Source organism: Sorex fumeus, unplaced genomic scaffold (genome assembly GCF_029834395.1).
Source record: "Sorex fumeus unplaced genomic scaffold, SorFum_2.1 ptg000209l, whole genome shotgun sequence".
In the NCBI taxonomy this organism is placed as follows: domain Eukaryota; kingdom Metazoa; phylum Chordata; class Mammalia; order Eulipotyphla; family Soricidae; genus Sorex; species Sorex fumeus.
This window is the reverse complement of record NW_026606266.1, coordinates 137,800-165,641: the sequence shown is the minus strand read 5'-3', so window position 1 is coordinate 165,641 and position 27,842 is coordinate 137,800. Positions and strand designations below refer to the sequence as shown.

Below are 27,842 nucleotides of genomic sequence, written 5' to 3'. Positions count from 1 at the left end.
TGATGGCCACTCAATGCCTCTTTTGCAAGCCACAGCACCCAAAAGGAGAGAGAGAACCAAAGGGAATGCCCTGCCACAGAGGTGGGGTGGGGGGATGGGGTGGGGATGGTGGGAGGGATATTGGGGACATATCCGACAGACCCACTTGCTGGAAACCAAGTGGGCACGGCAATGGGGAATAAGAGTCCTATTGTCACAGGGCCTGAGTGACAGCCCAGCGGGGGAGGGCGTTGGCCTTGCACGCTGCCGACCGGGTTCGATTCCCAGCATCCCATATGGTCCCCGAGCACTGGCAGGAGTGATTCCTGAGTGCAGAGCCAGGAGGAAGCCCTGTGCATCACGAGGTGTGGCCCAAAAAACAAACAATTTTTTTTTAATTTTTTAAAAAAGAATAACACACAAAGAAACGGTGACATAACAGTCCCCCTCGCTGAGGTCAGAGCAAGCCTCAGGGTCCCCCGGGAACCCTCGTCACAGGAAGAGCAGGGGCACAGCCTGGCCACCCCCAGCCCCCGGCGCGCTCACCCACGGGACCCTGTGCCCGAGTGGGGGTCTCTCCCTTCCTTCCCCCTTACCACCCCCGCAGCTCCGACCCGAGTCCCGCGTTTCCTCTCCTCCCTGCCCTGCCCTGCCCTGCCCCAACGGGCAGCTCTCTCTGCCCAGTGCTGACCCAGTGTCTGGTTGGGGGGCTGCTGTTTGGGGGTGTCTCAGGGAAGGGCACTGCGGCACGCGGGGCTGCCTGCAAGGCTGTCCACGCAATGTACAGGGCACGGGACACGTGCAGGCCGGCTGACCAGCCACAGTGCCCAGTGATGCTGGCTAACTGACCAGCGATAGTGACCGGTGATGCTGGGCTGACTGACCAGCAACAGTGACCAGTGATCAGTGCTGCGCTGACTGCCCAGTGACACTGACCGGTGACAGGAGGTCACGGGGTGAAGCCCTTGGTGACTTTTCCATGGCATCGGACTCCGTCATCGTGACTGCAGTCACCATTCAAATGAGCTCATGGGGAAAGTGACCACAGGAGCACTCCGCTCCCACTGACCGTCAGTCCACGACTACACGCCACGAATGGAGGGGAGGGTGTGGGAGCACCACGGGGAGGACTCAACCGTGTGGCTACAGGGCGTTTAGACTTGCTGCAGGGGGAGGGAGGAGCTTGTACCTGCCGCCTACACACACGCACACATACGCACACATGCACACATACGCACACACGCATGCACACGCACACACACATACATACACACATACACACACGCACACATACATGCACACACGCACATACACATGCACACACGCATACACACACGAACATATGCACACACACACGCACACACATGCACACACATGCATACGCACGCACACACATGCACACACATGTGCAGGCATGCACACACGCACACACCTGCACGCACACACCTGCACATACGCACACACATGCACACACATGCACACACATGCACACACATGCACACACATGCACACATGCACACACATACACACACGCACACATACATGCACATACACACACGCACACACATGCACACATACGCACATACACATGCACACACGCATACACACATGAACATATGCACGCACACACGCACACACATGCACACACATGCATACGCACGCACACACATGCACACACATGAACATATGCACACACGCACACACCTGTACATACTCACGCACACACATGCACACGTACGCACACACACATGCACGCACATACACAACACACATGCACATGCACACACATGTTCACACACGCACACATATTCACAGACACACGCACACACACGTGCACACGCGCGCACGCATACACACACACTGCACAAAGAGAGAACCTTGGACTTACCAAAGGGTTTCACTCTAAAAGTTCCCCAAGGTTGTGAAATGCAACTGAGATTCAAGCGAAAAAATGAAGTATAAGTCTCGCTAGAAGAAGGGAAAAAAGACTTTTTCCCTGCATCGAGAGAGAGAGAGAGAGAGAGAGAGAGAGAGAGAGAGAGAGTTTTTCCCCGCCAAATGATAGGACCATAATGATTCAATTTCTCCTGTGCCACTCAGCATCGGCTCGGGAGATGCAACCGCGGTCCATGGAAATTTCAGCCTTAAGTCAAATATTATTTCAAAGTTAATGACAAAATCTATTTTTGCAGTGGTCTTGTTTAAAATATTTCCCCTTAATACTCTTGAAATGCTGTAATTGGAAGCAGCCCTGTGAGATACCAGGACATGAATCTTTAATTACGCCCCGCGCATCTGTTCCCAATGAGAGGCTGGGGTCTGTCTGCAGTTAGTGATCTTATGAAAAACAGGCTTGTCCCGAAATAGATTGGAACTTGAACCAGAAAGTCCTTCTTTCAGAGGTATCCTTTCAAGCCAATTAACTTTAATCATTATAGAAATGTTTATTTCCCATCTCAGCCTCTCTCTTCACATGTAAATTCCTGCAGGGGGAAAGAGATTTCTGGGGGGGGGGGGGGGGTACGGCCTGAATAGCTCCAATTTGAGGTAACCAGAACCCGCTGGGCTGTTTACGTTCCAATTGCGAACGCTGCCAGCTTTCTTGATGAAGGAGGGACTCAGCTCCCCAGGGGGGCCGGAACATGAGCACGGGGGACCCCATGGGTCCCAGCCGGTCCCCTGCTCACCACAGCCCACCGCGCTGCCTGGGCCACCTTCCAGGGCAGCGACCACGAAGTGCTGTGACGGGTGGGACACCCCCTGGCCCGGTCATCCCTCCCTCGGCCTGCAGACGTCCTCTCCCACACGCTGACAGAAGCTTGGGAACCCCCTAAAATGCCGTCTCCATTGGGGGGGCTTCTGGGGGCATCTTACTGACACGGAAGCTTGCTTCCGAATGCCCCCTCTGGTGGAGGGGAAATTTCCATCCCCAGGTCCAAATAATAATAATCATTGTAATTATAATTATAATGGGGGAGGGGCTCCCAGCAAACCTGGCACTGTTATGAAACAGTTTTCGTTCCCGACAGCCAGCGAGACGAGGGGGCTCCACGGGACCCAGCCTTGAGGGGAGTCAGGCACACACGTGCACACACACGCGCACATGCATGCACACGCATGTAGACATGCACCCATGTACACATACACAACGTGCAGACACAGCGGGCGCTGCCCTGGGTCCGGGAAGAAGGCGCCCTCAAACCCGTTGCCCGGCCGACACACCCACGCTCAGCATGAAGGATGCACGAATCTCTGGGGCCCAATGCGGCATCGGGTAAATATTCAGTGAGTCTAGCTCAGAGCGCACACACAAACACGCACACGTGCACATGCATGCCTGCACATGCACACACACACAAACATACACGCACAGGCACACGTACATGCATACATGCACACACATGTGCACACACATGCAGGCACATGCATACACGCACACACACATGCTCATACACACATGAACGCACATGCACACACATGCCCACATGCACACACATGCATGAACACGCATGCACACACATCCACACAAACACATGCACACATGTGCACACATGCACATGCACAAACACACATGAACACACATGCACATACACACAAACACACACGAACACACATGCACAGACATGAACACATGCACGCACATGCATGCAGACATGCGTGAACATGCATGCACACACATGCACACAGACACATATATACACATGCAAACACACATACACGCTTATACACACATACACATACACACAAACACACATGAACACACATGCACAAACATGAACGCACATGCATGCATCCACATGCATGAGCACACATGCACACATTCATGAACACACATGCACACATGCATGAACACGCATGCATACACACATGCACGCACATGCACACGCATGCACACATGCAGACACACATACACACATATGCACACATGCAGACACACACACATGCACACACATGTACATACATGCAAACACACACATGAACACACATGCACAGACATGAACACACATGCATGCACACGCACACTCATTCATGCACACGCATTCGTGCACACGCATGCACGCATGCACACACACGCGCACACATATCTTGGCCATTGTCAACATGAGTGACCCCCATGGAGCCTCTAAGGCTTTGGAGAGACGCACGTTCCCACACGTGTGACTCCTGCCTCCAGCCCAGCAAGCAGGGCCCTGGCGGACACGGAGCTGGAACCTGTCCCGGGCGCAGGGAATGAGCCAGGGACTGAGGCGAGGCTGGCAGTCGGGGAGCGAGATGGGGGGGAGGGGAGCGACACTCACCGGAACCCTCAAGCACTGCCCAGAGCGTCCTCCAGGAGGACAGGCTGGTGGCCGGTCAGAGCTGGTTTAAACCCACCAGCTCGGGGCATCATTTAGGAGAGATGACAGGATCTGCCAGGCACTGCGGCTGCACCCGGGTACCGCGGGGCCCAGAACCAAGGGGCACCTCGCGTCCCTTTCCCCTTGGAGCTGAGGTGCTCCCCAGGGCTCCGGGGAGCGGGGCGGGGGGTGCTTGGCTTGGCCCAGAGAAATCCCTCCAGCCCTGCTCACTCCTCCTCCGGGGATGTCAGCGGAAGCTGAACAAGAACCCCTCCTGGGGCGTCAGGATCTAGGCCTGTGGCCCTCAGAATGACGGCGTCCCGGAGGAGGCTGGCCGTGATGCCTGGAGGGACCCAACTGGATGGCCACAAACTGTTCAGGGCCCACAAATGACGCCCACAAATCCTGCATTAGAGCGATCTGAGGGAGGGAGAGACAGAGAGACAGAGACAGAAACAGAGAGACACAGGGAGAGAGAGAGAGGGAAAGAGAGAGAACAGAACACTAACTTGCCTTGCAACCTTCCAGCCCAGGTTCGAATCCTTGGCACACACATCCGACCCCCCCAGGGGTCCCCCTTTTTGAGTCTTGCCACAGAAGCAGGGGTACCTCCTGGGTGTCACTGAGCCTGGCCCAAACGGTACCGCCCCCCCCCCCTCACGTAATTCTGGGGATCAACCCTGAAACCGGGACAGAACAAACATGCACTCAGCTCTCTTCATGCCGTTTGAACTAAAATACCCAACAGTTCGTTACATATTTAGAAGGAAAAACAGTAAATTGCTAAAGACGAATGGAGATGTTCTTAAATCACTGTCACTGTCACTGTCCTCCCATTGTTCATCGATTTACTCTAGCGGGCCCAGTAACTTCTGCATTTTTTTTTTGAGACTTGTTACTGTGCGTGGCATATTGAATATGTCACGGGTAGCTTGCCAGGCTTTGCCACACAGGCGAGATACTCTCGGTAGCTTGCCGGGCTCTCCAAGAGGGGCAGAGGAATCGAACCCGGCTCGGCCAGGCTGGCTGCGTGCAAGGCAAACGCCCTACTGCTGTGCTATCGCTCCAACCCTTGTTCTTAAATATCAATGTTAATATATATGTATTTTTTACATGGGCCTGAGCGATAGCACAGCGGGGAGGGCACTTGCTTTGCACACAGCCGACCCAGATTCATTCCTGGGCATCCCATAGGGTTCCCTGAGCACCGCCAGGAGTGATCCCAGAGCACAGAGGCAGGAGTCAGCGCTGAGCACAGAGACATGAATCAGCCCTGAGCACAGAGCTGGAAGTCAATCCTGAGCACAGAGCTATGAGTGAGGAGCCCTGAGCACTGCCAGTAGTCAGCCCTGAGCACAGAACCAGGAATCAGTCCTGAGCACAGAGCTGGGAGTCAGCCCTGAGCAGAGAGCCAGGAGTGAGCCCTGAGCACTGCCAGTAGTCAGCCATGAGCACAGAACTGGGAATCGGTCCTGAGCACAGAGCTGAGAATGAGCCCTGAGCACAGAGCCAGGAGTCAGCCCTGAGCACAGAACCAGGAGTCAGCCCTGAGTACCACCAGGTGTGGGTCAAAAGAAACAAAATCCCACACTACTGTTTCCTTTCACAAATATCTCTACCTTTGAAAGGAATGCATGCGTACACTGTAAACCATATTCTAATTTTACTCCATTCTTCCTCTCTGCCCCCAACCCCAAGTGAACAAATTCTGCTATCCCCCCCCCCACTCCTGTGGCATGATTTCCTCTCCTTCGAGGGGATGCACCAACCATCACTTATCCAACTGTTGGACCTGTTTTTCAATCCATTTCCCACCCACCCCGTTTTTTGTTTCATTTCGGCCCAGTTCTCCGAATGTGAAGTTGGTCATTGAACGGGCTGGTATGGATTCACATTCACAGTCACAGTCCTCCCGTTGTTCATCGATTTGCTCGAGCGGGCCCAGTAACGTCTCCATCATGAGACTTGTTGTTACTGTGTTTGGCATATCGAATACGTCGCGGGGAGCTTGCCAGGCTCTGCCGTGCGGGCGAGATACTCTCGGTAGCTTGCCGGGCTCTCCGAGAGGGGCGGAGGAATCGAACTCGGGTCGCCCATGTTGGCTGCGTGCAGGGCAAACGCCCTACCGCTGTGCTATCGCTCCAGCCCACTCAAAATATAAAGGTAAAGGTAAAGGCCCTCCCGTTGATCATCGATTTGCTCGAGCGGGCCCAGTAACGTCTCCATTGGAGACTTTGTTGTTACTGTGTCTGGCATATCGAATACGTCATGGGGAGCTTGCCAGGCTCTGCCGTGCGGGCGAGATACTCTCGGTAGCTTGCCGGGCTCTCCGAGAGGGGCGGAGGAATCGAACTCGGGTCGCCCATGTTGGCTGTGTGCAAGGCAAACGCCCTACCGCTGTGCTATCGCTCCAGCCCCTACTGACTGTTTTCTGTGAAGACAGCAAATCCTTTCCTCGATGGGTCCTTTTCGCCTGCTTTCCCGAAGGCAGCTTGGCTGGGTTAGATACTCCAGGATCTTGGGTCTGTTCCCACAGAACTGCACCAATCGCTTCATCATTAGATGAGCTCGGAGCATCCGGGCTGGTTCTGTTGCTTCACTCTCCTTGGTGGGGTCACCTTCCGTGCAGATTATCCCAAGCAACCCCTTCTCCTTCGGGAGAGTTCGGCCAGGTGCCGGCAAGTTCACCAGAGTTTTTCCAGCTCTCAACCATTTTTGACATTGGGTAAAAACGTTCCGGCTCCGGAATCTTCACAATCTTCACGCACTTTCTTCTTCTAAGGAAAACTTTGGGGGATCGTTTTTAGCGGTTTATTCCTCACAAGCAATACAAAATAAATCATTTAAGGTTTGCTTTGGGGCAGGCTTTGGGGATGGGTGGGAAAATTCGAAATAATGGTGGTGGTGAGGTTTAGTAGGGGTGGCGGGATTGTTGTTGGTATATCGAATGTAATAAATTGTTGCGAACAGCTTTATAAAAAAAATAATTTGGGAGGGCTGGAGCAATAGCACAGCGGGGAGGGCGTTTGCCTTGCACGCGGTCAACCGGGGTTCGATTCCCAGCATCCCGTATGGTCCCCTGAGCACTGCCAGGAGCAATTCCTGAGTGCATGAACCAGGAGGAACCCCTGTGCAGCGCCGGGTGTGACCCAAAAAGCAAAAAAAAAAAAATTAAAGAAAATATACTTTCATACAATGTCGGTAGGAGGTCACAAAAATGTGGATATTTCTGGTAGCTTTGTACAAACACTGCACGTCCCCACATCCTCAAACAATGCCTCTCTGTCACTTGTCCTTGGCCCTCTTCATTCCCACCTGTATTGTTATTTCTTTTTTTCTTCTTTTTTTTTTTTTTGTTTTTGCTTTTTGGGTCCCACCCGGCGATGCTCAGGGGTTCCTCCTGGCTCTGCACTCAGGAATCACTCCTGGCGCTGCTCGGGGGACCCTATGGGATGCTGGGGATCGAACCCGGGTCGGCCGCGTGCAAGGCCAACACCCTCTCCGCTGTGCTATGGCTCCGGCCCCTCTTCTGTGCCAGTCTTGTCCGTGCCTTTCTCTCCTAGGACCTTCCTGATTTATCTCCTCGCTGTGCAGTTCCATCCACGCTGGGAGTTGTTCTCCGCTTTCTTCCTCAGTTCCTCCTCGTTCTGTGCTCGCATCCGGGCAGTGTAATTTCCTGTCATGCAGCGTGCTATAGGCTCTAGAGGGGAAGAGAATGGCCGAATTTTGTCTCACCTCCCATGATCCCTAGCAACCAGCAGGGGTGAATTTGGGGTGGGGCCGGGAGGGCGAAAACATGCAGATGCTTATAGACACCCGCATGAATTCTTTCTCCCGAAGATGAATTCTTGGACCAGAGTGATAGCACAGCGGGGAGGGCATTGGCCTTGCACGCGGCCGACCCGGGTTCGATCCCCAGCATCCCATAGGGTCCCCCGAGCACTGACAGGAGTGATTCCTGAGTGCAGAGCCGGGAGTTGGCTCTGAGCATCGCCGGGTGGGGCCCCAAAGCAAAAATTCAATAAGACAAACATGGTGTGGATTTCAGAGTATTAACAAGAAATCTGCTTCAAGAGCTGATTCTTTGTCCTGGATGTTTCACATTCCCAACTGGATCAAACCTGAACATCTAACTAGAGCTAGAACTTTCGTGTGTCTCACAGAGAACACAAGACATGGAGAACATGAGACATGGTGAACAGAAGGGGAGGACCAGCCTCCATCCAAAGTTCTCCAAATAAATTATTCTCCACAGAGTTCAAAGAGCTCAAGACAGCAGACAGATTCCTGAGGGCTGGCTTTTAAAAAATAAAATCAAATCAAATAAACTGCGCGCAAGGCAGATGAGGGCTTAGAACTGGAGCTTGCTATATTTTCGTACTTTGAGTGGCAGGTTAAGCATCTTCATGTTTTTCTTGGCAAGAGAGAAAACTCAAATTCTGCCTGTGATGTTTTTTTTTGCTTTATTATTTTTCTAACTGTGGTCATGCGTTTTTTTTTTCTCGCTCTTTCTTTCCAGAATTGCGGCATTAAGTCATTTTCTCTATTGCTCTGGCCAAAGTATCCCCCGTGATAAGTACTCAAGCACGCGGAGTTAACCTGAAATTATGGTCATTTTCTCACTGCCTGCTCTGGGCCATGCTTGTCAGAGAGAAAGCATCTCATTACGGGATGTTTTCTGAGTCGCTCATTCTCCTTTTTTTCCTTTCTTCATTTCCAGAATTGCTAAGCCTACCCCTCGGAGGCACTGCACCATTCCCGTGATGGGGTTAAGAACTGCACGAGGGGATGAGGATGACGGTGAGGTTGAGGATGCACGGTGACGGATGGAGAAGGTCTATTTGAGCGAGGTGGGATTCTGGGAGTCTGAGTAAGGCTATCCCAGCCCTCATTGATGATGCAGCTGTTTAATGTGATGGTTAGACTCTACTGAGAAAAGAAAATGCTGGAAGTGCTGTGGGCGGGATATCATTCCACCAGCTCCAACTCCCCGTTGTGGTGGAGAATATTCACCTCTAAGTTTCCCGTGCACTGGGTCTGTTTAGAAGTCAGCAGTTGATCCACTTTCTCGCTTTCTGCCAACCTCAGAATGATTCCCACCCCTCGGGAGGCCTGGCAGAGGGGGGTGGGGGGATAAAGCCCCCCAACCTCACTGAAATGAAAACGTTTCCGTGGGAAGGTGGGGGCCACGCTCATCGATTTTGGACACTTGATGTGGTCTCTTCTGCGGCAAGACAGTTTTAGTTTGAGAAATTCGAGAAGGGAGGGAGAGAAGGACATGTTGGAGAGAGAACGTGAGCTCCTCCAGAGGGGACACAGCCAAGAGTTGAGTTCCTGCCAAGGAGTGAATAGAAGGACTGACACGGCCCGAGCTGGGACACAGGCAAGCTCTAGGAGGGAAGGGGTGCTGAAAACGCACCGTGTTCATGGTGGAATTCTCTGGGAGTTCATCGGAATTCAACACAGTGACAGCCCAACTTTTAAAAACTAGATAAATACAGAGTGGGAGTGAGAGTCCTGCAAGGAGAGCATTGGCCTGGCACGTGGCCAACCCGGGTTCAATCCCTGGCATCCCGTAGGGTCCCCCAAGCACCGCCAGGAGCGATCCCTGAGTACAGAGCTGGGAGTCAGCCCTGAGCATCGCCGGGTGTGGCCCCCAACTACATAAATAAATAAACTTGGAAAGCTACTTATAAATCTTAGGACAATGCAAAGTGCCAAAAATAAGTTAAAAAAACTCTCTTTTCTGAGTTCGATTCCTCCGCCCCTCTTGGAGAGCCTGGCAAGCTATGGAGAGTATCTCACCTGCACGGCCAAGCCTGGCAAGCTACCCGTGGCATATTCAAGATGCCAAACACAGTAACAACAAGTCTCGTGATGGAGACATTACTGGGCCCGCTCGAGCAAATCGATGAACAATGGGAGGACAGTGACAGTGATTTTTGCTTTTTGGGTCATGCCTGGCGATGCAAAGGGGTTACTCCTGGCTCATGCACTCGGGAATTACTCCTGGTGGTGCTCGGGGGACCATATGGGATGCTGGGAACGAAACCAGGGTCGACCGGGTGCAAGGCCAATGCCCTCCCTGCTGTGCTATCGCTCCAGCCCCCAAACAATCTCTTAAAAAAAAATACAACCTGAAGGGCACATTTTGTGGGCAAGTATAAAGCTATAATGAGCCATAAGTGTGTTATTTGTGAAAAATAGGCAAACGGATCTGTGATGATCTAAATTCCCCTGAGTTTGCTTTATCCAGGGGAAATACCTCATCGTTAGAGGTTCTGTCATGTGATGGGGAGGTGGGGCAAGTCCCCACACAGGGGTCCCTTCTGAGATCTGTCTGGAAACTTCGGAAAATCTCATTTACCTGCCTTCAAACAGAGTGGGGACAGGGGGTCCTCTCGCTTGGAGAAGTCCAGGCAGTTAATGAGGAATAACAAAGCAAGTTCCCTCCACCAACAGCTCTTTCCCGGGGACACCTGATTTCTCACACTGATTTAACCAAGCACCCCCGATGCCCCTGAGTACCAGGAGGTGCTAGGTGCTTTTTTTTCTTTCTTTCTTTTTTTTCTTTTTGGCTTTTTTGGGTCACACCGGCGATGCTCAGGGGTTCTTCCTGGTTCGTGTACTCAGGAATTATTCCTGGCGGTGCTTGGGGAACCCTATGGGATGCTGGGAATCGAACCTGGATCGGATGTGTGCAAGGCAAACGCCCTCCCTGCTGTGCTATCGCTCCAGCCCCCCAAGGAGGTGCTTTGGAAAGAAGTTCCCAGCTCATCTTCAACTCCGGTGTGTTTCCCTCAGGAAAATCGCCAAAGGCTGAACCGCCAAAGACATACTCATCAATATTGCATGGCTGGCCAGAATGGGCCTTGATCAACATCAGTGGACCCCTTTCCCCCCACGTGAAGCGTCAGTAAAACAGAAAACCAGGGTGCGGGGGTGGCGGAGAGACGCTCTGTGCTCAGGAACCCCTGGTGAGCCGGGCAGCGGTCTGCAGCCAAATCACATCCCTGACGATACGTCTCCACAGCAACTCTGCCCGCGTTAGAATGACTAGAAACGCTTTTAAGCTGTCTTCTAGGATGGCTTCGAAGACGCTTTGCCGCGAGTCTCTGTCCAACAGCACTGCGGTTTGATAAGCGGTAATTTATAAAAAGGTTAGCTGCCATGTGGAAATGAGCCCCTATCAACAAAGTTTTCATTCCTTATTATATTCACATTTCTGTGCTGGGAGGCGCCGTCCCCCACCGGCCTGGTGCTGTAACATCATCCGATGGTAATTCGGAACATATTGGTTTACTGAGCTATGTAGCAACTCCAAATGTTGACATGGAATCACATTTATTAATATCACCACCAATTTCATCAGAAAAGTCTCTGAGTATTGTCAAAAACTCATGGCGGGGGATCAAATTTTCTGAGATTCTATTTTCTTTCTCTCCAACCTTCCCAATCCGCCCCGAAAACGTTCATTTTCTTATTGGCAACAGATACATGTTTCCCCCAAAGTGACAAACTCACTTTATTTGTTTTGGAGTCGGGGGCCTGCCAAAGACGCGCGTTGGAAGGATCGGAGCGTGTTATTCTTTAAAAGCGTTTGCTTCGGGAAGAAAGGGGTGAGTTTCGACGCTCAACCCAGAGTCACTCACACATAGGAGAGCTGAGGATATGAGAAGCCGTTGTGTTTTCTTGAGCCTGGCTTCCCGTTCCCTTACTCAGAATACGGAAAAGATGCAAACTGGATCGCCACGCTTGGCCCTTCCCTAAGCACACCTGGGGGAGAGGCAGAGCACTGTTGGCCAGAGTTTGGCCTACGGGGTGACCAGTCTTATACCTGACATGTCCCGTTAAGGACACAGTTTTGCTCAGGAAAATCTGCAAGGACCTGACAATGATAAATCAGCACCCTGGAGTCTACTAGCCTAGAGCAGGGTTTGAAAAAAAGAAAGAAGACAAGACGGGGGCTGGAATGATAGCACAGTGGGGAGGGCGTCGGTCTTGCACACGGCTGACCCAGGTTTGATTCCCTGCATCCCGTAGGGTCCCCCGAGCACCACCAGGAGTGATTCCTGAGTGCAGAGCTGGAGGTAGTAACCCCTGAGCATCACCAGGTATGACCCAAAAAGAAAGAAGAAGAAGAAGAAGAAGAAGAAGAAGAAGAAGAAGAAGAAGAAGAAGAAGAAGAAGAAGAAGAAGAAGAAGAAGAAGAAGAAGAAGAAGAAGAGGAGGAGGAGGAGGAGGGGGGGGAAGGGAGGGGAGGAGAAGGAGGGGGAAGGGGAGGGGAGGAGGAGGAGAGGAAGAGGAAAAAGGAAGAAGAAGAAGAGGGAGAGGAAGGAGAAGGAGGAGAAGGAGGAGGAGAAGAAGAAGGAGAAGGAGGAGAAGGAGAAGGAGAAGGAGAAGGAGGAGAAGGAGAAGGAGGAGAAGAGGGGAAGGAGGAGGAGAGGAAGAGAAAGAAGAGGAAGAAGAGAGGGAGGAGGAGGAGGAGAAGAAGAAGGAGAAGGAGAAGGAGAAGAAGGAGAAGGAGGAGGAGGAGAAGAAGAAGAAGAAGAAGAAGAAGAAGAAGAAGAAGAAGAGGAGGAGGAGGAGGAGGAGGGGGAGGGGGAAGGGGAGGGGAGGAGGAGGAGAGGAAGAAGGAGAAGGAGAAGGAGGAGAAGGAGAAGGAGAAGGAGAAGGAGGAGAAGGAGAAGGAGGAGAAGAGGGGAAGGAGGAGGAGAGGAAGAGAAAGAAGAGGAAGAAGAGGGAGAGGGAGGAGGAGGAGGAGAAGAAGGAGAAGGAGAAGAAGGAGAAGGAGGAGGAGAAGAAGAAGAAGAAGAAGAAGAAGAAGAAGAAGAAGAAGAAGAAGAAGAAGAAGAAGAAGAAGAAGAGGAGGAGGAGGAGGAGGGGGAGGGGAGGAGGAGGAGAGGAAGAGGAAAAAGGAAGAGGAAGAAGAGGGAGAGGAAGGAGAAGGAGGAGAAGGAGGAGGAGGAGGAGGAGAAGAAGAAGAAGAAGAAGAAGAAGAAGAAGAAGAAGAAGAAGAAGAAGAAGAAGAAGAAGAAGAAGAAGAAGAAAAAGACAAGAACATCGAGAGCTGATAGGCACTGAAAAAATCTACAGAACATGCAACTTAACCTTTGTCATTCACTATATATCAAAAAAAAAAAAACCCCTTACTGTCTTTTCCTATGCATGAAAGTTAAGATGGTTTCCATATAGAAAGTGTCAGGAGTGTTTTATATGTTTCTTGGGGAAAAAGGAATGGTGGAAAAAAATGGGAGGAAGTCAAGAAAATCATCCTTAATACCCTGTTACCATACTCTGCTTCTTAAAAGAAAGAGACAGAGGCAATTGTAGAAAATACGGAAAAAAATAAAATCAAAGCTGACATATGAAATTAGGAATCGGAGAGAGTACTAATCACTGTTAAATCTCTCTCTCTCTCTCTTTCACTCTCTCTCTCCTCACCCTCATTCCTCACAATATAAAAACACTTTTGGGGGGTCAGAACGATGGAACAATGGGGAGGGCGTTTGCCTTGCATGTGGCCGACCCAGGTTCGATTCCCGGCATCCCATAGGGTCCCCCAAGCACCGCCAGGAGTGATCCCTGAGTGCAGAGCCAGGAGGAACCCCTGAGCATCGCTGGGTGTGATCCTCTGAAAAAAGTAAAAATGAGAGACTGGGGCTAAGGTGCTGGTTTCCTGATAAACAAATCCTGCCCAGGTTCCCCTGAGTTCGCCAGGAGTGAACCCTGAGCACAGAGCCGGGAGCAAGCCCTGGGCTTGCGGCTGGTAGCTCAATCGAAAACTTTCCTTCATTATTGCAGGTAATGTTCAACGAGGAGAGCTTGGGGAGTGAGTCTCGCTCAGGAGAGTCCCCGGGAGTCCTGGACAGCCCCGGGTGCTCAGGGACGAGGCTGAGACCCCCATCACCCCAGCTGGGCCTGCGGTGTCTCTCACCACAGAACTATGCGCACGGGACCAGAGTGATAGTATAGCAGGGAAGGCGTTTTCCCTGCACATGGCCGACCCGGGTTCGATTCCCAGCATCCCATAGGGTCCCCCGAGCCCCGCCAGGAGTGATTCCTAAGTGCAGAGCCAGGAGGCACCCCTGATCATCGCCGGGTGGGACCCAAAAAGCACTGCACTGCACTGTCCTCCCGTTGTTCATTGATTTGCTCGAGCGGGCCCAGTAACGTCTCCATCATGAGACTTGTTGTTACTGTGTTTGGCATATCGAATACGTCACGGGGAGCTTGCCAGACATTGTCGTGCGGGTGAGATACTTTCGGTAGCTTGCCTGGCTCTCCGAGAGGGGCGGAGGAATCGAACCCGGCTCGACCAGGCCGGCTGCACACAAGACAAACACCCTACCGCTGTGCTATTGCTCCAGCCCTAAAGGAAAGAAAAAAAAAACTGGGTGCGAGTTGCTGGCACCCAGTTGATCTCCTGGTTCTTCTTCATGTACTTCTAAAGAGGGGGAAGGCAGAGTGTCCTCGTGAGGAGAGACCGTCTCCCCAGAGACGGTGCCCCGTGAGAGTGAGCGAGAGACCAAGACCCAGAGGGCTTCGGGACTCAGCCTGTTCTCCTGGGGAAGGGCATCGCGTTTCAAAGCCCCGCTGCAAACAGCTCTGGCAAATCATCCTGATGAGTTAAGTATAAACGAACCCGAAATATGAGGATTAGATTTCCCTGGAAATATCCAGAGGCTGAGAAAAAAGAAAAGAAAGAAAATGAAGGGAGGGAACATTCCCACCCCGTGTCTCCACCAAAGAACTGGGACGGTGCTGCCCAGAGGGGCCTGTGTCCGGGCTGCCTCAGTCGGGGCGCCCCGGAGGGGGTGGGTGAGACCCCTCCCCGCCCCAAGGGACCCAGCCCCGGCAGCTGGAAACCTCAGCGCCACCAGGCTCATGGCCACTCTCCACACACTCGGGCCGAGCCTCACCCATGAGGGAACCTATTCCTCGACATCTCATACCTCACACCACCCATACTCCAAGAGTACTGCATCACTTGTGATGGAGTTCAAAGTAGAGGGAAAAGTAGAAAGCAACCAATCTTAGAGGGAAATATTTTTTTACAGATATATATATATATCAAGGCCCTCCCGTTGATCATCGATTTGCTCGAGCGGGCCCAGTAACGTCTCCATTGGAGACTTTGTTGTTACTGTGTTTGGCATATCAAATACTCTCGGTAGCTTGCCGGGAGCGATATATATATATATATTATATATATATATGCTGGGCTGGAGTGTTAGTACAGCAGGTAGGGCATTTGCCTTGCATGTGGCTGACCCAGGTTCAATTCCTCCATCCCTCTCCGAGAGCCCGGCAGGCTTCTGAGAGTATCCCACCGGTACGGCAGAGCCTGGCAAGCTCCCTGTGGTGTATTCGATATGCCAAAAACAGTAACAAGAAGTCTCACAATGGAGACGTTACTGGTGCCCGCTTGAGCAAATCAATGAACAACAAGAGGACAACACACACACACACACACACACACACACAAGGCTCAACCTTTAACAACATGTTAGTGATCTCTTATAGAAGGGCTTGATGGCCCCTGGGTGAAAGACAACGATTTTCATACTCTTTCCTCTAAGGAAACTTTTTGGGAGCATTTTCAGCGGTTTATGCAAAACAAGCAATACAAAATAAATTATTTAGATTCTACTTTGGGGCAGGGGTTAGGGTTCGGGATGGAAACATCCCAAATAGGGTGATGGGAAGGTGTCATGGTGGTGAGATTGGCGTTCGAATATTAAAAATGTCATCAAATATGGTGAACGACTTTATAAAGTTAAAAGAATATTTAAAACGAAATAAGAAATGGTTGGGGCTGGAGCAATCGCACAGCGGGGAGGGCATTTGCCTTGCACGTGGCCGACCTGGGTTCGATCCCTGGCATCCCCTAGGGTCCAACAGCACCGCCAGGAGGGATTCCTGAGTGCAGAGCCAGGAGGAACCCCTGAGCATTGCTGGGTGTGACTCAGAAAGCCAAAAAAGAAAAGGCCCTCCCGTTGATCGTCGATTTGCTCGAGCGGGCCCAGTAACGTCTCCATTGGAGACTTTGTTGTTACTGTGTCTGGCATATCGAATACTCTCAGTAGCTTGCCGGGCTCTCCGAAAAGGTAAAGGCCCTCCCGTTGATCGTCGATTTGCTCGAGCGGGCCCAGTAACGTCTCCATTGGAGACTTTGTTGTTACTGTGTCTGGCATATCGAATACTCTCGGTAGCTTGCCGGGCTCTCCGAGAGGGGCGGAGGAATCGAACTCGGGTCGGCCATGTTGGCCGCTTGTAAGGCGAACGCCCTACCCGCTGTGCTATCGCTCCAGCCCGGCAAGCTACTGAGAGTATTCGATATGCCAGACACAGTAACCAAAAAAGAAAAAGAGAAAAAAAAAAAAGAGAGAGAGAGAAGCGCTGACCCCCAACTCTGCCTGTGACTGCCCTTGGCTCCTTCACCCCCATTCCAAGAACCCTTGGCACAGACTTTATGGAAACAGAGACGTTGGCTTCAGAGCGGGAGGGTCAGAAACGCCCAGAACTCAGTCTGTGGCTTCAGAAACTGTGACTTTCCTCTCCCAAGCTGAGCCGACGCCGGGCCCTGCACGCCGGACACAGATAAAACGGACGAGGCCTCGAGGACACCTCCAGGGCCTGAAGGAGCCGCTCTGCGAGGAACGAAGGAATGAACGGGAGGCGGAACCTGGCCACGCGTGTCCACAACCTGGGTGGGTTTCACCCCAAGCCCCTTGGCAAGTCCGGCCTGGGGTGTCCGCAAGCCATTCCTCTAGTGACACCCAGTGGCCACACGTGGTAATGACAGCACCGCGTGGACCAGTTGGGCCTGGTCCTGACTTCTCCTGACTTCTCCTGGTCAGAGGCGAGGCTGTCTTTCCCTCTGGACAACTCGGACCCCTCCCCCTCGCCCTACTGGGACAGCAGGGTGGAACTTTGTGCTGCTGCCATCACTGGCTGGATCGAAATGGCCTCTGGAAGACAGGCACTGAGTTTTTTTCTTCCAGGTGGTTGGAACTGTGACTTTCCAGGAGTTCCTTTTTGGAGACCCCCAAGGGAGTTAGGTGCTTGCTTGCACACGGCCAACCAGGCTTCGGTCCCAGGAACCCTATATAGCCCCCCGAGCCCTGCCAGGAGTGATCCCTGAGCACAGAACCAGGAGTAAGCACGGAGAATCACTTACTGTCACACACACACACACACACACACACACACACACACACACTGCAAATGTGTCCTGTCCTGTGGCTGGAGAGATAGCCCAGAGGACCGGGTGCAGGTCTTGCCCACAGTCAAGCCAGGTTTGATCCCCGATATCCCATTTGGTACCCCCCAGTCCTGCAAGAAGTTATCCCTGAGCACAGAGCCAAGGGTGGCCAGAAAGGAACCAAAAAAGTCCCCTTTTCCCCAGATGAAACAGGGAAAAACAACCAGGTTAGAGAGGGAGAGAGAGAGAGAGAGAAGGCAGGAAGGAAGGAAGAAAGAGAGGGAAGGAGGGAGGGAGGGGTAGGGGAGGGAGGGAAGGAGGGAAGGAAGGGAGGGAGGGAGGGAGGGAGGGAGGAAGGAAGGAAGGAAGGAAGGAAGGAAGGAAGGAAGGAAGGAAGAAGGGAGGGAGGGAAGGGGAGGGAGGGAGGGAGGGAGGGAGGAAGGAAGGAAGGAGGGAGGGAGGGAGGGAGGGAGGGAGGGAAGGAAGGAAGGAAGGAAGGAAGGAAGGAAGGAAGGAAAGGAGGGAGGGAGGGAGGGAGGGAGGAAGGAAGGAAGGAAGGAAGGAAGGAAGGAAGGAAGGAAGAAGGGAGGGAGGGAGGGAGGGAGGGAAGGAGGGAAGGAAGGAAAGAAGGGAGGGAGGGAGGGAGGGAGGGAGGGAAGGGAGGGAGGGAGGGAGGGAGGGAGGGTCCATACACAGGAAGGGCTGGGTGCTAAGTGCCTACAGCCTGTCCCTCTAAGGCAGGCCCGGCTGATGGGTTATGTCCAGGCTAGGAAAGTCCACGGGCAATGGGGACATATCCGAGGGTTTCCGGTTCCTGGGGAGTGTGAGCAGGGGGGAAGCCGAGATTCAGGGGAGTGAGAAAGGTCGCAGGGCTGGGGTGGGGACCAGTGAAATCTCTTGACAGGCACGCGCCTCTCCTGACGAACGCTGAGCTGTGCGGACACAAGCGTTTTAAACCCCGTCCAGGGCTGGTAACGGGGTCAGAGCCGGCCTGCCCGGCCCGGCGTGGGTCGGGCGGCCAGGGCTGGGGTCTGCTGGCCAACCGCATCCATTCCAGAACGGATGGAGCCTCTAAAATCTACGGTTGCCATGGCAAAACGCGACCTCCCAAGGGGCCCTCGGGAAGGGTCCCCCACCCACTCCGCAAGAGACGTTGGGCTTCGGGCAAAAGTCACGTTTCGCGGGTTTCTCTCCGCCACTTGAATCTCTCAACTACTGGCACGCGTGTAAGTACTTCGGCCCTCCATACCCAGACCTGGGTTCGAGGCCTGTCTTCCTTCCCGTCTCCGTCGCGGGGCTGCTCACAGAAAGAACCGGGGCACTGGGGAATCCACTTCACCAGACGGTCTGTCGTAATGTCACTCTGCAAACCTCCCAGTCAGCCCGTTTCTTTCTGGACCTTTGCATCTGCCTAGCTGGTCACTCTCTCCGGCAAGCAGGCACCTGGCACGCGCACTTCAAGTCGTGACCATCGAAACCAAGCGCACATCGGTACTCGCCAATGTGGCCTCACCCGCCTGCATAAAAATATCTCATTTTTCAGGGGTGGGCGGTTACTGAAAAATCTCATGGATGGGGGTGAAGGGATAGAAACTTTTGCTTTTGCTTTTTGGGTCCCACCCGGCGATGCCCAGGGGTTCCTTCTGGCTCTGCACTCAGGAATCACTCCTGGTGGGGCTCAGGGGGACCCTATGGGATGCTGGGGATCGAACCTGGGTGGGCTGCTTGCAAGGCAAACGCCCTACCTGCTGTGCTATTGCTCTGGCCCCAGAAACTTTTTTTTTAATTGATCACCATGAGTTACAATTACAAAACGCTCACGTTTGTGTGTCCGTCATAAAATGATGGAACACCCAACCCTCCACCAGTGCCCATTCTCCACCACCAATGTCCCCAGAGTACCCCCCCTTTCCCACCCTCCCCTGCCTCCATGGCAGACAATCTCCCCTACAGACAATCTCTCTCTACTCTGGGGCATCGTGGTTTGCAATCCAGATACTGAGGGGCCATCACGTTGGGTCCTTTATCTTTATTTCAGCACACTTCTCCCATTCTGAGTGATCCCCCCAACCATCACTGACTTGGTGCTTCCTTCTCGGATAGAAGCATTTTGGCGGTACTGTGTGGGTGCGTCAATAGTTAATCCCTAAAACATCCAAACGTTCCCACACAAAGACAGACCAGCGAGCAAATATTGCACAGCGGAGAAAGTTCTGGCTTTGACCTATAATGGATTCAGAAAGGTCCTTAACCCTGCGAGAAACGGGACCAGGAGGGGGGGCTCTTGCCTTGCATGCAGCTGACTCAGATGTGATCCCTGGGACTCTATCTGTTCCCCCTGAACCGCACCAGGAGTGAGCCCTGAGCGCAGAGCCAGGAGTGAGTCCTGAGCACAGAGCCAGGAGTGAGCCCTGAGCACAGAGCCAGGAGTCAGCCCTGAGCACAGAGCCAGGAGTCAGCCCTGAGCACAGAGCCAGGAGTGAGCCCTGAGCACAGAGCCAGGAGTCAGCCCTGAGCACAGAGCCAAGAGTGAGCCCTGAGCACAGAGCCGGGAGTCAGCCCTGAGCACAGAGCCGGGAGTCAGCCCTGAGCACAGAGCTGGGAGTCAGTCCTGAGCACAGAGCCAGGAGTCAGTCCTGAGCACAGAGCCAGGAGTCAGCCCTGAGCACAGAGCCAGGAGTCAGTCCTGAGCACAGAGCCAGAAGTGAGCCCTGAGCACTGCCAACGTGGCCCATAACCCAGAAGAAGAATTCTGAAGAGCAAACTTTAAAAAAAAAAAAACCTCTAATTTCAGGGGCTGGAGGAGTCCCAAAACTAGGATTTTTCAGCGGGGAGGGCGTTTGCCTTCCACACAGCCGACCCGGGTTCGATTCCCAGCATCCCATAGGGTCCCCCGAGCACCGCCAGGAGTGATTTCTGAGTGCATGAGCCAGGAGTCAGCCCTGAGCATCGCCGGGTGGGACCCATAAAGAAAAAAAAAAATCCTAGTTTTCTGTACATTTTGTAATATCATTTACTACAACTGTTGGTTTAGATTTTTCCAGTGAAGACAGTGGTGTCTGGCCAGGAGCACGGCAGAGATTACAGAGCGTGGAGGCTTTTGGCTGCCGGGGCTCTGTGTGGGTGGGCACTGGGTTCACCTGCTCCCTCTCCGGGTGCCCCAGATGGCTCAGCCTTGCGCGAGGTCCGGAAGAATGTCTGCGAATTGTTGGTCTCTTTTGAGATTTATTTAGGAGTCTCTGAAAATAACCACCTCACCAATGTCCGGTCGCACCAGAATGCATAAAATATTTCATTTTCAGGGCTGGGGGGTTCACCTTGAAGGGCCAATTTTTGATCCTGCACGGTCTGTGATAGAGTGTCCCGGCCTTGTGGTCATTTCTTATAGAGCATAGAAAAATGATTTGGTGTATGTGACTTCACGGTGATCACGGTGATCACGGTCCTCCCGTTGTTCATCGATTTGCTCGAGCGGGCCCAGTAACGTCTCCATGGTGAGACTTGTTGTTACTGTGTTTGGCATATCGAATACACCACGGGGAGCTTGCCAGGCTCTGCCGTGCGAGTGGGATACTCTCGGTAGCTTGCCGGGCTCTCCGAGAGGGGCGGAGGAATCGAACCTGGGTCGGCTACGTTGGCCGCTTGTAAGGCAAACGCCCTACCGCTGTGCTATCGCGGGCCAGAGTGATTGCACAGCGCGTAGGGCATTTGCCTTGCACGCCGCCGACCCGGGTTCGATTCCTATGTGACTTGGGAGTGACAAAATAGTTCATGAAAAGCAAAGCAAAGGAATTGTGTGTCGTTTCTGGTTCTGTGCTAACCCAAAGTGCTCTGTTGCAGCATTAGTCGTAGAAGACTATAATTTTCTTGTCACTGCATTCAAGAATCATAGAGCCTTTATGTCGCTGGGACAGCCTCAAGACAAAAGTAAGTGATATACGTATATGTCCCTGAGAGAGCTCTGACATATCAATCTCTATCCGCAAAAAGTAAAGTAAAGGCCCTCCCGTTGATCGTCGATTTGCTCGAGCGGGCCCAGTAACGTCTCCATTGGAGACTTTGTTGTTACTGTGTCTGGCATATCGAATACTCTCGGTAGCTTGCCGGGCTCTCCGAGAGGGGCGGAGGAATCGAACTCGGGTCGGCCATGTTGGCTGCGTGCAAGGCAGATGCCCTACCCGCTGTGCTATCGCTCCAGCCCTATCTCTATCCATGAAAAACAAAAAGTTCCAATACCTGAGGCTGGAGCGATGGCACAGCAGGGAGGGTGTTTGCCTTGCACGCAGCCAACCTGGGTTCGATTCCCAGCATCCCATAGGGTTCCCCAAGCACCGCCAGGAGTGATTCCTGACTGCAGAGCCAGGAGGAACCCCTGAGCATCGCTGGGTGTGACCCCCCCAAAAAAAGTTCCAATACCTAAAAAACATCTATTCCTAAGGCATCACTATATGTTAATGGAAAATATCTGGAAAAATCCCAGAATTAACAAAAAGTACAAATACCCTCTGATCAGAATATAATAATGCGTCTATAAGACAAATCTACCATTGGCAATTGGCACTATTTAATTTTAAATCATTTTGGAGCAATTAATATAGAAATCAGAGAATATTGGTAACATATTACATCAGGACTTACAGTATGTAGCCAACGAGAAGCCCCAGTAAAAATTCATAGTCTTAACGACTTAGAATAAACCAGAAAGAATGAAAGTAAGTGTGTCAGAAGTCCCAAAGAAGGTTCTAGATTTAAAAAAAAAAAAAGTGAATCTAAGGAAAATAGAAAAAAAAATAAAAAGGCTTACAGGAAGATGAAATTGAATTCCTGAATTTGATTAAAAAAATAATAATCGTATAGGATGGATGAATAGATTCTGAAGCTGGGGCTCCCTCGTTATGAATCAAGACACTGCACTTGGGTGGAATTTCCCCTCCAATTCTGTATTTCCTGTCTAATCAACAGAAAAGCACCAGAGTAAGTTGAAGGACAGGCTATAAAACACTTGCCCAAAACTCTGCAAAAAAAAAAAAAAATTGCTAAGATGGTGAACGGGAAAAAGATTGCAAACTCCTGCCAGGAGCCAAGATGATAGCGTGGCCCTTTGGGCTTTGGGGTGGATTCTAGAACAGGAAGAGACATTGGTGGGGGGTGGACCAGAGAAATTCAAATTCAAATGCTGACGGTTTGGTCAATGAAACTGCACCCACGCTAAGATGGCGCTTTTGACAACTGTCGGCAGCTTTGTGAGACGTTAACATGGGGGGGGGGGCCCAGGGGGACACGGGACTTATCACCCCGACTTTCCTGAAAGTCTAAAGAAAAAAATGATTCTAGATCAAAGGAGAAAAAGCTTGAAGAAAATAAGGGCAGGGCGGCAGAGACAGGATGTGGGTGAGCCCTCGCCTGGCACCCAGCTGAGCCCAGGTCCACTGCCAGCACCTCTTCCGGCCCCCCAGAGCCCCACCAGGGCTCACCCTGAGCGCAGAGCCGGGACTGTCCCCGAGCACGGCTGGGGGAGTCTCCCCACGCCCTGAAAAAAAGAACCGTAGTGCAGAGTAGAATTTAAAGGTTTGCTTCCGGTCATATCGGCTTCCTTCCTGGAAAAGCAAACCCGTGTGGAGAAGGAGAAGGGGGGGTTCGCTCGCCCCTGGGGAGCTCAAGAAACAGCCCCCCCGGGTGGGTGGGGGGCGCGGTCCAGATCCTCCGGGGCTGGCGCTCTAGTGGCCCCTCAGTGGGGCTCTCCCTGCAGGGCGCTGGGGCATGTCACAGTGACTGTCTGAGATGTGTGTGCACTCAGCCACCCCCCTCCACACACACACACACACAAACACACACACGTACATACCACACACCACACACACACGCACACACATACACACATGCACACACCCATGCACACAGCACACACATGTGCACACATGCACACACAGACACACAAATGCACATACCACACACCAAACACATGCACACACAAACACATGCACACACATATACACACCACACACATGCATGCACAGACACCATGCACACACATGCACATACCACACACACCACAGGTGCACCCATGCACCCAGGCACACATGCACACACCACACGCGTGCACGTGCACACGTGCTACATACATCCACACACATGCACAAACGCACACATACACACATGTATACCCACATATGCGCACACGTACACACACGTACACACCACACATATAGATGTGCACACTCATCACATACACACATGCGTACACACAGCACACATACACATGTGCACACGCACCACATACACACATGCACACATGCACACATGTGCGTGTACACACACCACACTTGCACACGTGCACACATGTACACTCACGCACACACACATGCACACACACACACATACACGCACACTCCCAGGGGAGGTGGCGCCCTCTGACCCGTGTCTTCCTTCTCTCACCCAGACCCGGACCACCAGCAGCAGCGGATGAGTGTCAGATGGCGGCAGATAGTGAGTCCCTCACGCCCAGGGGTCCCGGAGAGGGCGACAGCGCCCCCTGCCGGCGGTCCTGACCCATCCAGATACCAGATTGATGCTTCCCCAGAGGAGACGGGAAGCCCGTGTGCCGCTTCCAGGACAGAAATGCAAAGCCCGGGCAGGAGAGACAGCACGGCGGGGAGGGCGTGTCTTGCACACACACACACACACACACACACACACACACACACCATGCCACACACGCCACAGACACACGTCACAGACACACACCACCACTCACACATCACAGACACAACACACACAACACACACACCACAAAAACACACCATACATACACCACACACACACACAGACACACCCCACACAAACACATGGCCGACCCGGGTTGGATCCCCAGCACCCCTTAGGGTCCACAGAGCCCCACCAGGAGTGAGCCCTGAGCACAGGGCCAGGAGTGCCCCCACAAAAGGAAAAAAGTAAACAGATTTAACTGAGATGCCTGTGGGGGTGTCAGCGACCTCCGTGCAGTTCCCTGGTCCCTCGGCGAGAACTGCGCCTCCCCCAGCTGCGGCTGATGCGTCTCCGTGGCTCCCTCAGATGCAGAAGGGAGGCCGCCTGTGGGAAGCTTACTCCAACCTCCTCAACACTCAAGCCGCGGTCATGGCCTTGAACTCCAGGTAGGAGACGCGCCTGCTCTTCCTCCACCGACCCTCGCGCTCGAGAAACGCAACCAGGTTTCTGAAAAAGTAAATCCTGCTTGCAAAATTTTGTTTTTCCATGTCTGTGTGCGGGCTGGTCCAGATTCCGCAACTGTCATTTCTTCCTTGGGGTCTTTCTCAACCCACCGCCAGGAAATGCAGGGATGGTTGAGCCAGAAGCCGGGCTGTGCCCACAGCTGTCTTGCTGCAGTTCCTCCTGGCGTTTCATCTATTCTGTACGACCCGATTTTCACTCGGCTCTGCCCCCCAACCAGGATGTTCTTTTTCCATTAGAAGATAATGCGGTGACCGAAATTATCACTGGCTTTCTGCTCCCACTTTCTCTTCTGTTCAAAATCTTTACTTTGACTGATCTGGACGCAGCTTGGTGGTAAAGCACCCAGTGGGCGTGAGGTATTGAGTTCGATCCCCCGGACCACCCACATGCCAAAGTACAGTCCTGCCAGGTTGGCGTCTGGGGCCCTCAGTACCACAATAAACTGTGTGAGCTCCAGCATCACAACCAACACCACCCCCAACACACACACACACACACACACACACACACACACACACACACACACACAGAGTCATCTGAATAATGACAACAACGGAGGGTGGTTGAAAAAAAGTAAATAGATTTAACTGAGATGCCTGTGGGGGTGTCAGCGACCTCCATGCGTTCCCTGGTCCCCTCGCATTTTACAACGTAAACTCACCTTTCGAGCCTTTCCCTTCCTGGATTATACTTCAGTTCTCAGAAGTTTTAAGCTGGATGCTTAATTTTGGTTTCCCTCTGGATTTTTTTAAAAAACGGTTTTTATTTATTTATTTATTTTTGCTTTTTGGGTCACACCTGGTGATGCTCAGGGGTTCCTCCTGGCTCTGCAACTCAGGAATCACTCCTGGCGGTGCTCAGAGGAACCTACATCCTACCTCCTGTAGGATGCAGGGATCGAACCCAGGTTGGCCGCGTGCAGAGCAAACGTTCTACTCACTGTCCTCTCTTTCCAGCCCTGGAATTTTTTTTTTAATGAGAAAAAGTTTGAATGTGTTCGAGCTTGAATTTTAAAGCAGAACCTCACTGAGATTAGAGAATAAAATGGAATCTTTTCGATTGGGGGGCGGACGGGGAGAGCTTTCTACCGTGCAATTCTGTTCTTTTTCTATTTGCATTGACGTTACGGGGCATTGTAACAGCAGGAGGCATCGGGGGACCTGCCAGCCAGTGCTTGGGTGGGCTGTCAAGGACAGGAGTCACTTAACAGCTGTTCTCTAGGGGTGGCAGGAGAGAGAGAGGGGAGAGAGAGAGAGAGAGAGAGAGAGGGAGAGAGAGGGAGAGAGGGAGGGAGAGAGAGAGGGAGGGAAAGAGAGAGTGAGAGAGAAAGAGGGAGAGGGAGAGGGAGAGAGAGGGAGAGAGGGAGGGAAAGAGAGAGTGAGAGAGAGAGGGAGAGAAGGAGAAAGAGGGAGAGAGGGAGGGAGAGAGGGAGGGAAAGAGAGAGTGAGAGAGAGTGAGAGAGAGAGAGGGAGAGAGGGAGAGAGAGGGAGAGGGAGAGAGATGGAGAGAGATGGAGAGAGAGAGAGGGAGAGACAGAGGGAGAGACAGAGGGAGAGAGAGGGATAGAGGGAGGGAGAGAGAGAGGGAGGGAAAGAGAGAGTGAGAGAGAAAGAGGGAGAGGGAGAGGGAGAGACAGAGGGAGAGAGAGGGAGAGAGGGAGGGAGAGAGGGAGGGAAAGAGAGAGTGAGAGAGAGAGGGAGAGAGGGAGAAAGAGGGAGAGAGGGAGAGAGAGGGAGAGAGAGGGAGAGAGTGAGAGAGAGTGAGAGAGAGAGGGAGAGAGGGAGAGAGAGGGAGAGAGAGAGGGAGAAAGAGGGAGAGAGGGAAAGAGGGAGGGAGGGAGGGAGGGAGGGAACTTCGAGCAGGGCTGCCCTGGCCATGGCCACTCCCCTCCCCAGCTTCGAGGACCCCTTCTATCAGTACGAGCAGCAGGTGAAGCTCCTGGAATCTTCCTTCCGAGACATCTTCGTCAAGTCCAATCTGAAGGTGACAGAGACCATGGCCACCAAGGAGGACAAGGAGGACATGGAGGTGAGGGAACCCCGTGGGCCCCGCTGGCCCCCACGTCCCCCTGTCTCCCCGGGTCTGGCCCTGACCGTCCCTGCAGTCACCCGCCAGCCACAGGAGAGCCAACGCCCAACCCCATGCAGAGGCGGGAGAGGACGGGATGGGACGCGCCCTGTGGACCCTCTCCCGGACCCGGACCCCTCCCGGGCATCCGCAGCTCCTCTCTCGAGAACTCCAGGCACAGAGGACAGTCAGAGGGACCGTCCTCCTTCCAAGGGGTGGGGACACAGCAGAGGTGTAGCCTGCACGTCTTTTTTTTCCCTTTTGCAGATTTTGTATGGGACGATTCTCAACATCTTTGAGGACATACTTCTGATCCTAGTGTCGAAGGACCTCTACAAGCTGCAGATCCTGAAGGTGGAGAGAGGAGAGAGAGAGGGAGAGAGGGAGGGGGAGAGGGAGGGAGAGACGGGGGAGAAAGGGAGGAGGGAGAGGGAGAGAGAGAGGGGGAGCGGGAGGGAGAGACAGGGGGAGAAAGGGAGGAGGGAGAGGGAGAGAGAGGGAGAGTGAGAGAGACAGAGAGAGGGAGAGAGAGGGAGAGAAAGGAAGAGAGGGAGGGAGAGGGAGGGAGAGACAGGGGGAGAAAGGGAGGAGGGAGAGGGAGAGAGAGGGAGAGAGAGGGGGGAGAGGGAGGGAGAGACGGGGGAGAAAGGGAGGAGGGAGAGGGAGAGAGAGAGGGGGAGAGGGAGGGAGAGACAGGGGGAGAAAGGGAGGAGGGAGAGGGAGAGAGAGGGAGAGTGAGAGAGACAGAGAGAGGGAGAGAGAGGGAGAGAAAGGAAGAGAGGGAAGGAGAGAGGGAGGGAGAGAGGGAGGGAGAGACGGAGGGAGAAAGGGAGGAGGGAGAGGGAGAGAGAGAGGGGAGAGGGAGGGAGAGACAGAGGGAGAAAGGGAGGAGAGAGAGGGAGAGAGAGAGGGGGAGAGGGAGGGAGAGACAGGGGGAGAAAGGGAGGAGGGAGAGGGAGAGAGAGGGAGAGAGAGAGGGGGAGAGGGAGGGAGAGACAGAGGGAGAAAGGGAGGAGGGAGAG

General features: G+C 53.0%; 1 protein-coding gene across 1 annotated transcript in view; it reads left to right on the top strand.

Annotated features, from left to right (window-relative positions):
• The first annotated feature begins 22,736 nt into the window (after window positions 1–22,736).
• Window positions 22,737–27,842, top strand: part of MROH9 (maestro heat like repeat family member 9) — a 32,754-nt gene continuing 27,648 nt past the window's right edge. Inside the window, exons 1-4 of the mRNA XM_056108421.1 lie at window positions 22,737–22,766; window positions 24,595–24,674; window positions 26,649–26,781; window positions 27,088–27,174. Coding sequence (XP_055964396.1) covers window positions 22,737–22,766; window positions 24,595–24,674; window positions 26,649–26,781; window positions 27,088–27,174 — 330 coding nt within the window. The remainder of the gene's footprint in view (window positions 22,767–24,594; window positions 24,675–26,648; window positions 26,782–27,087; window positions 27,175–27,842) is intronic.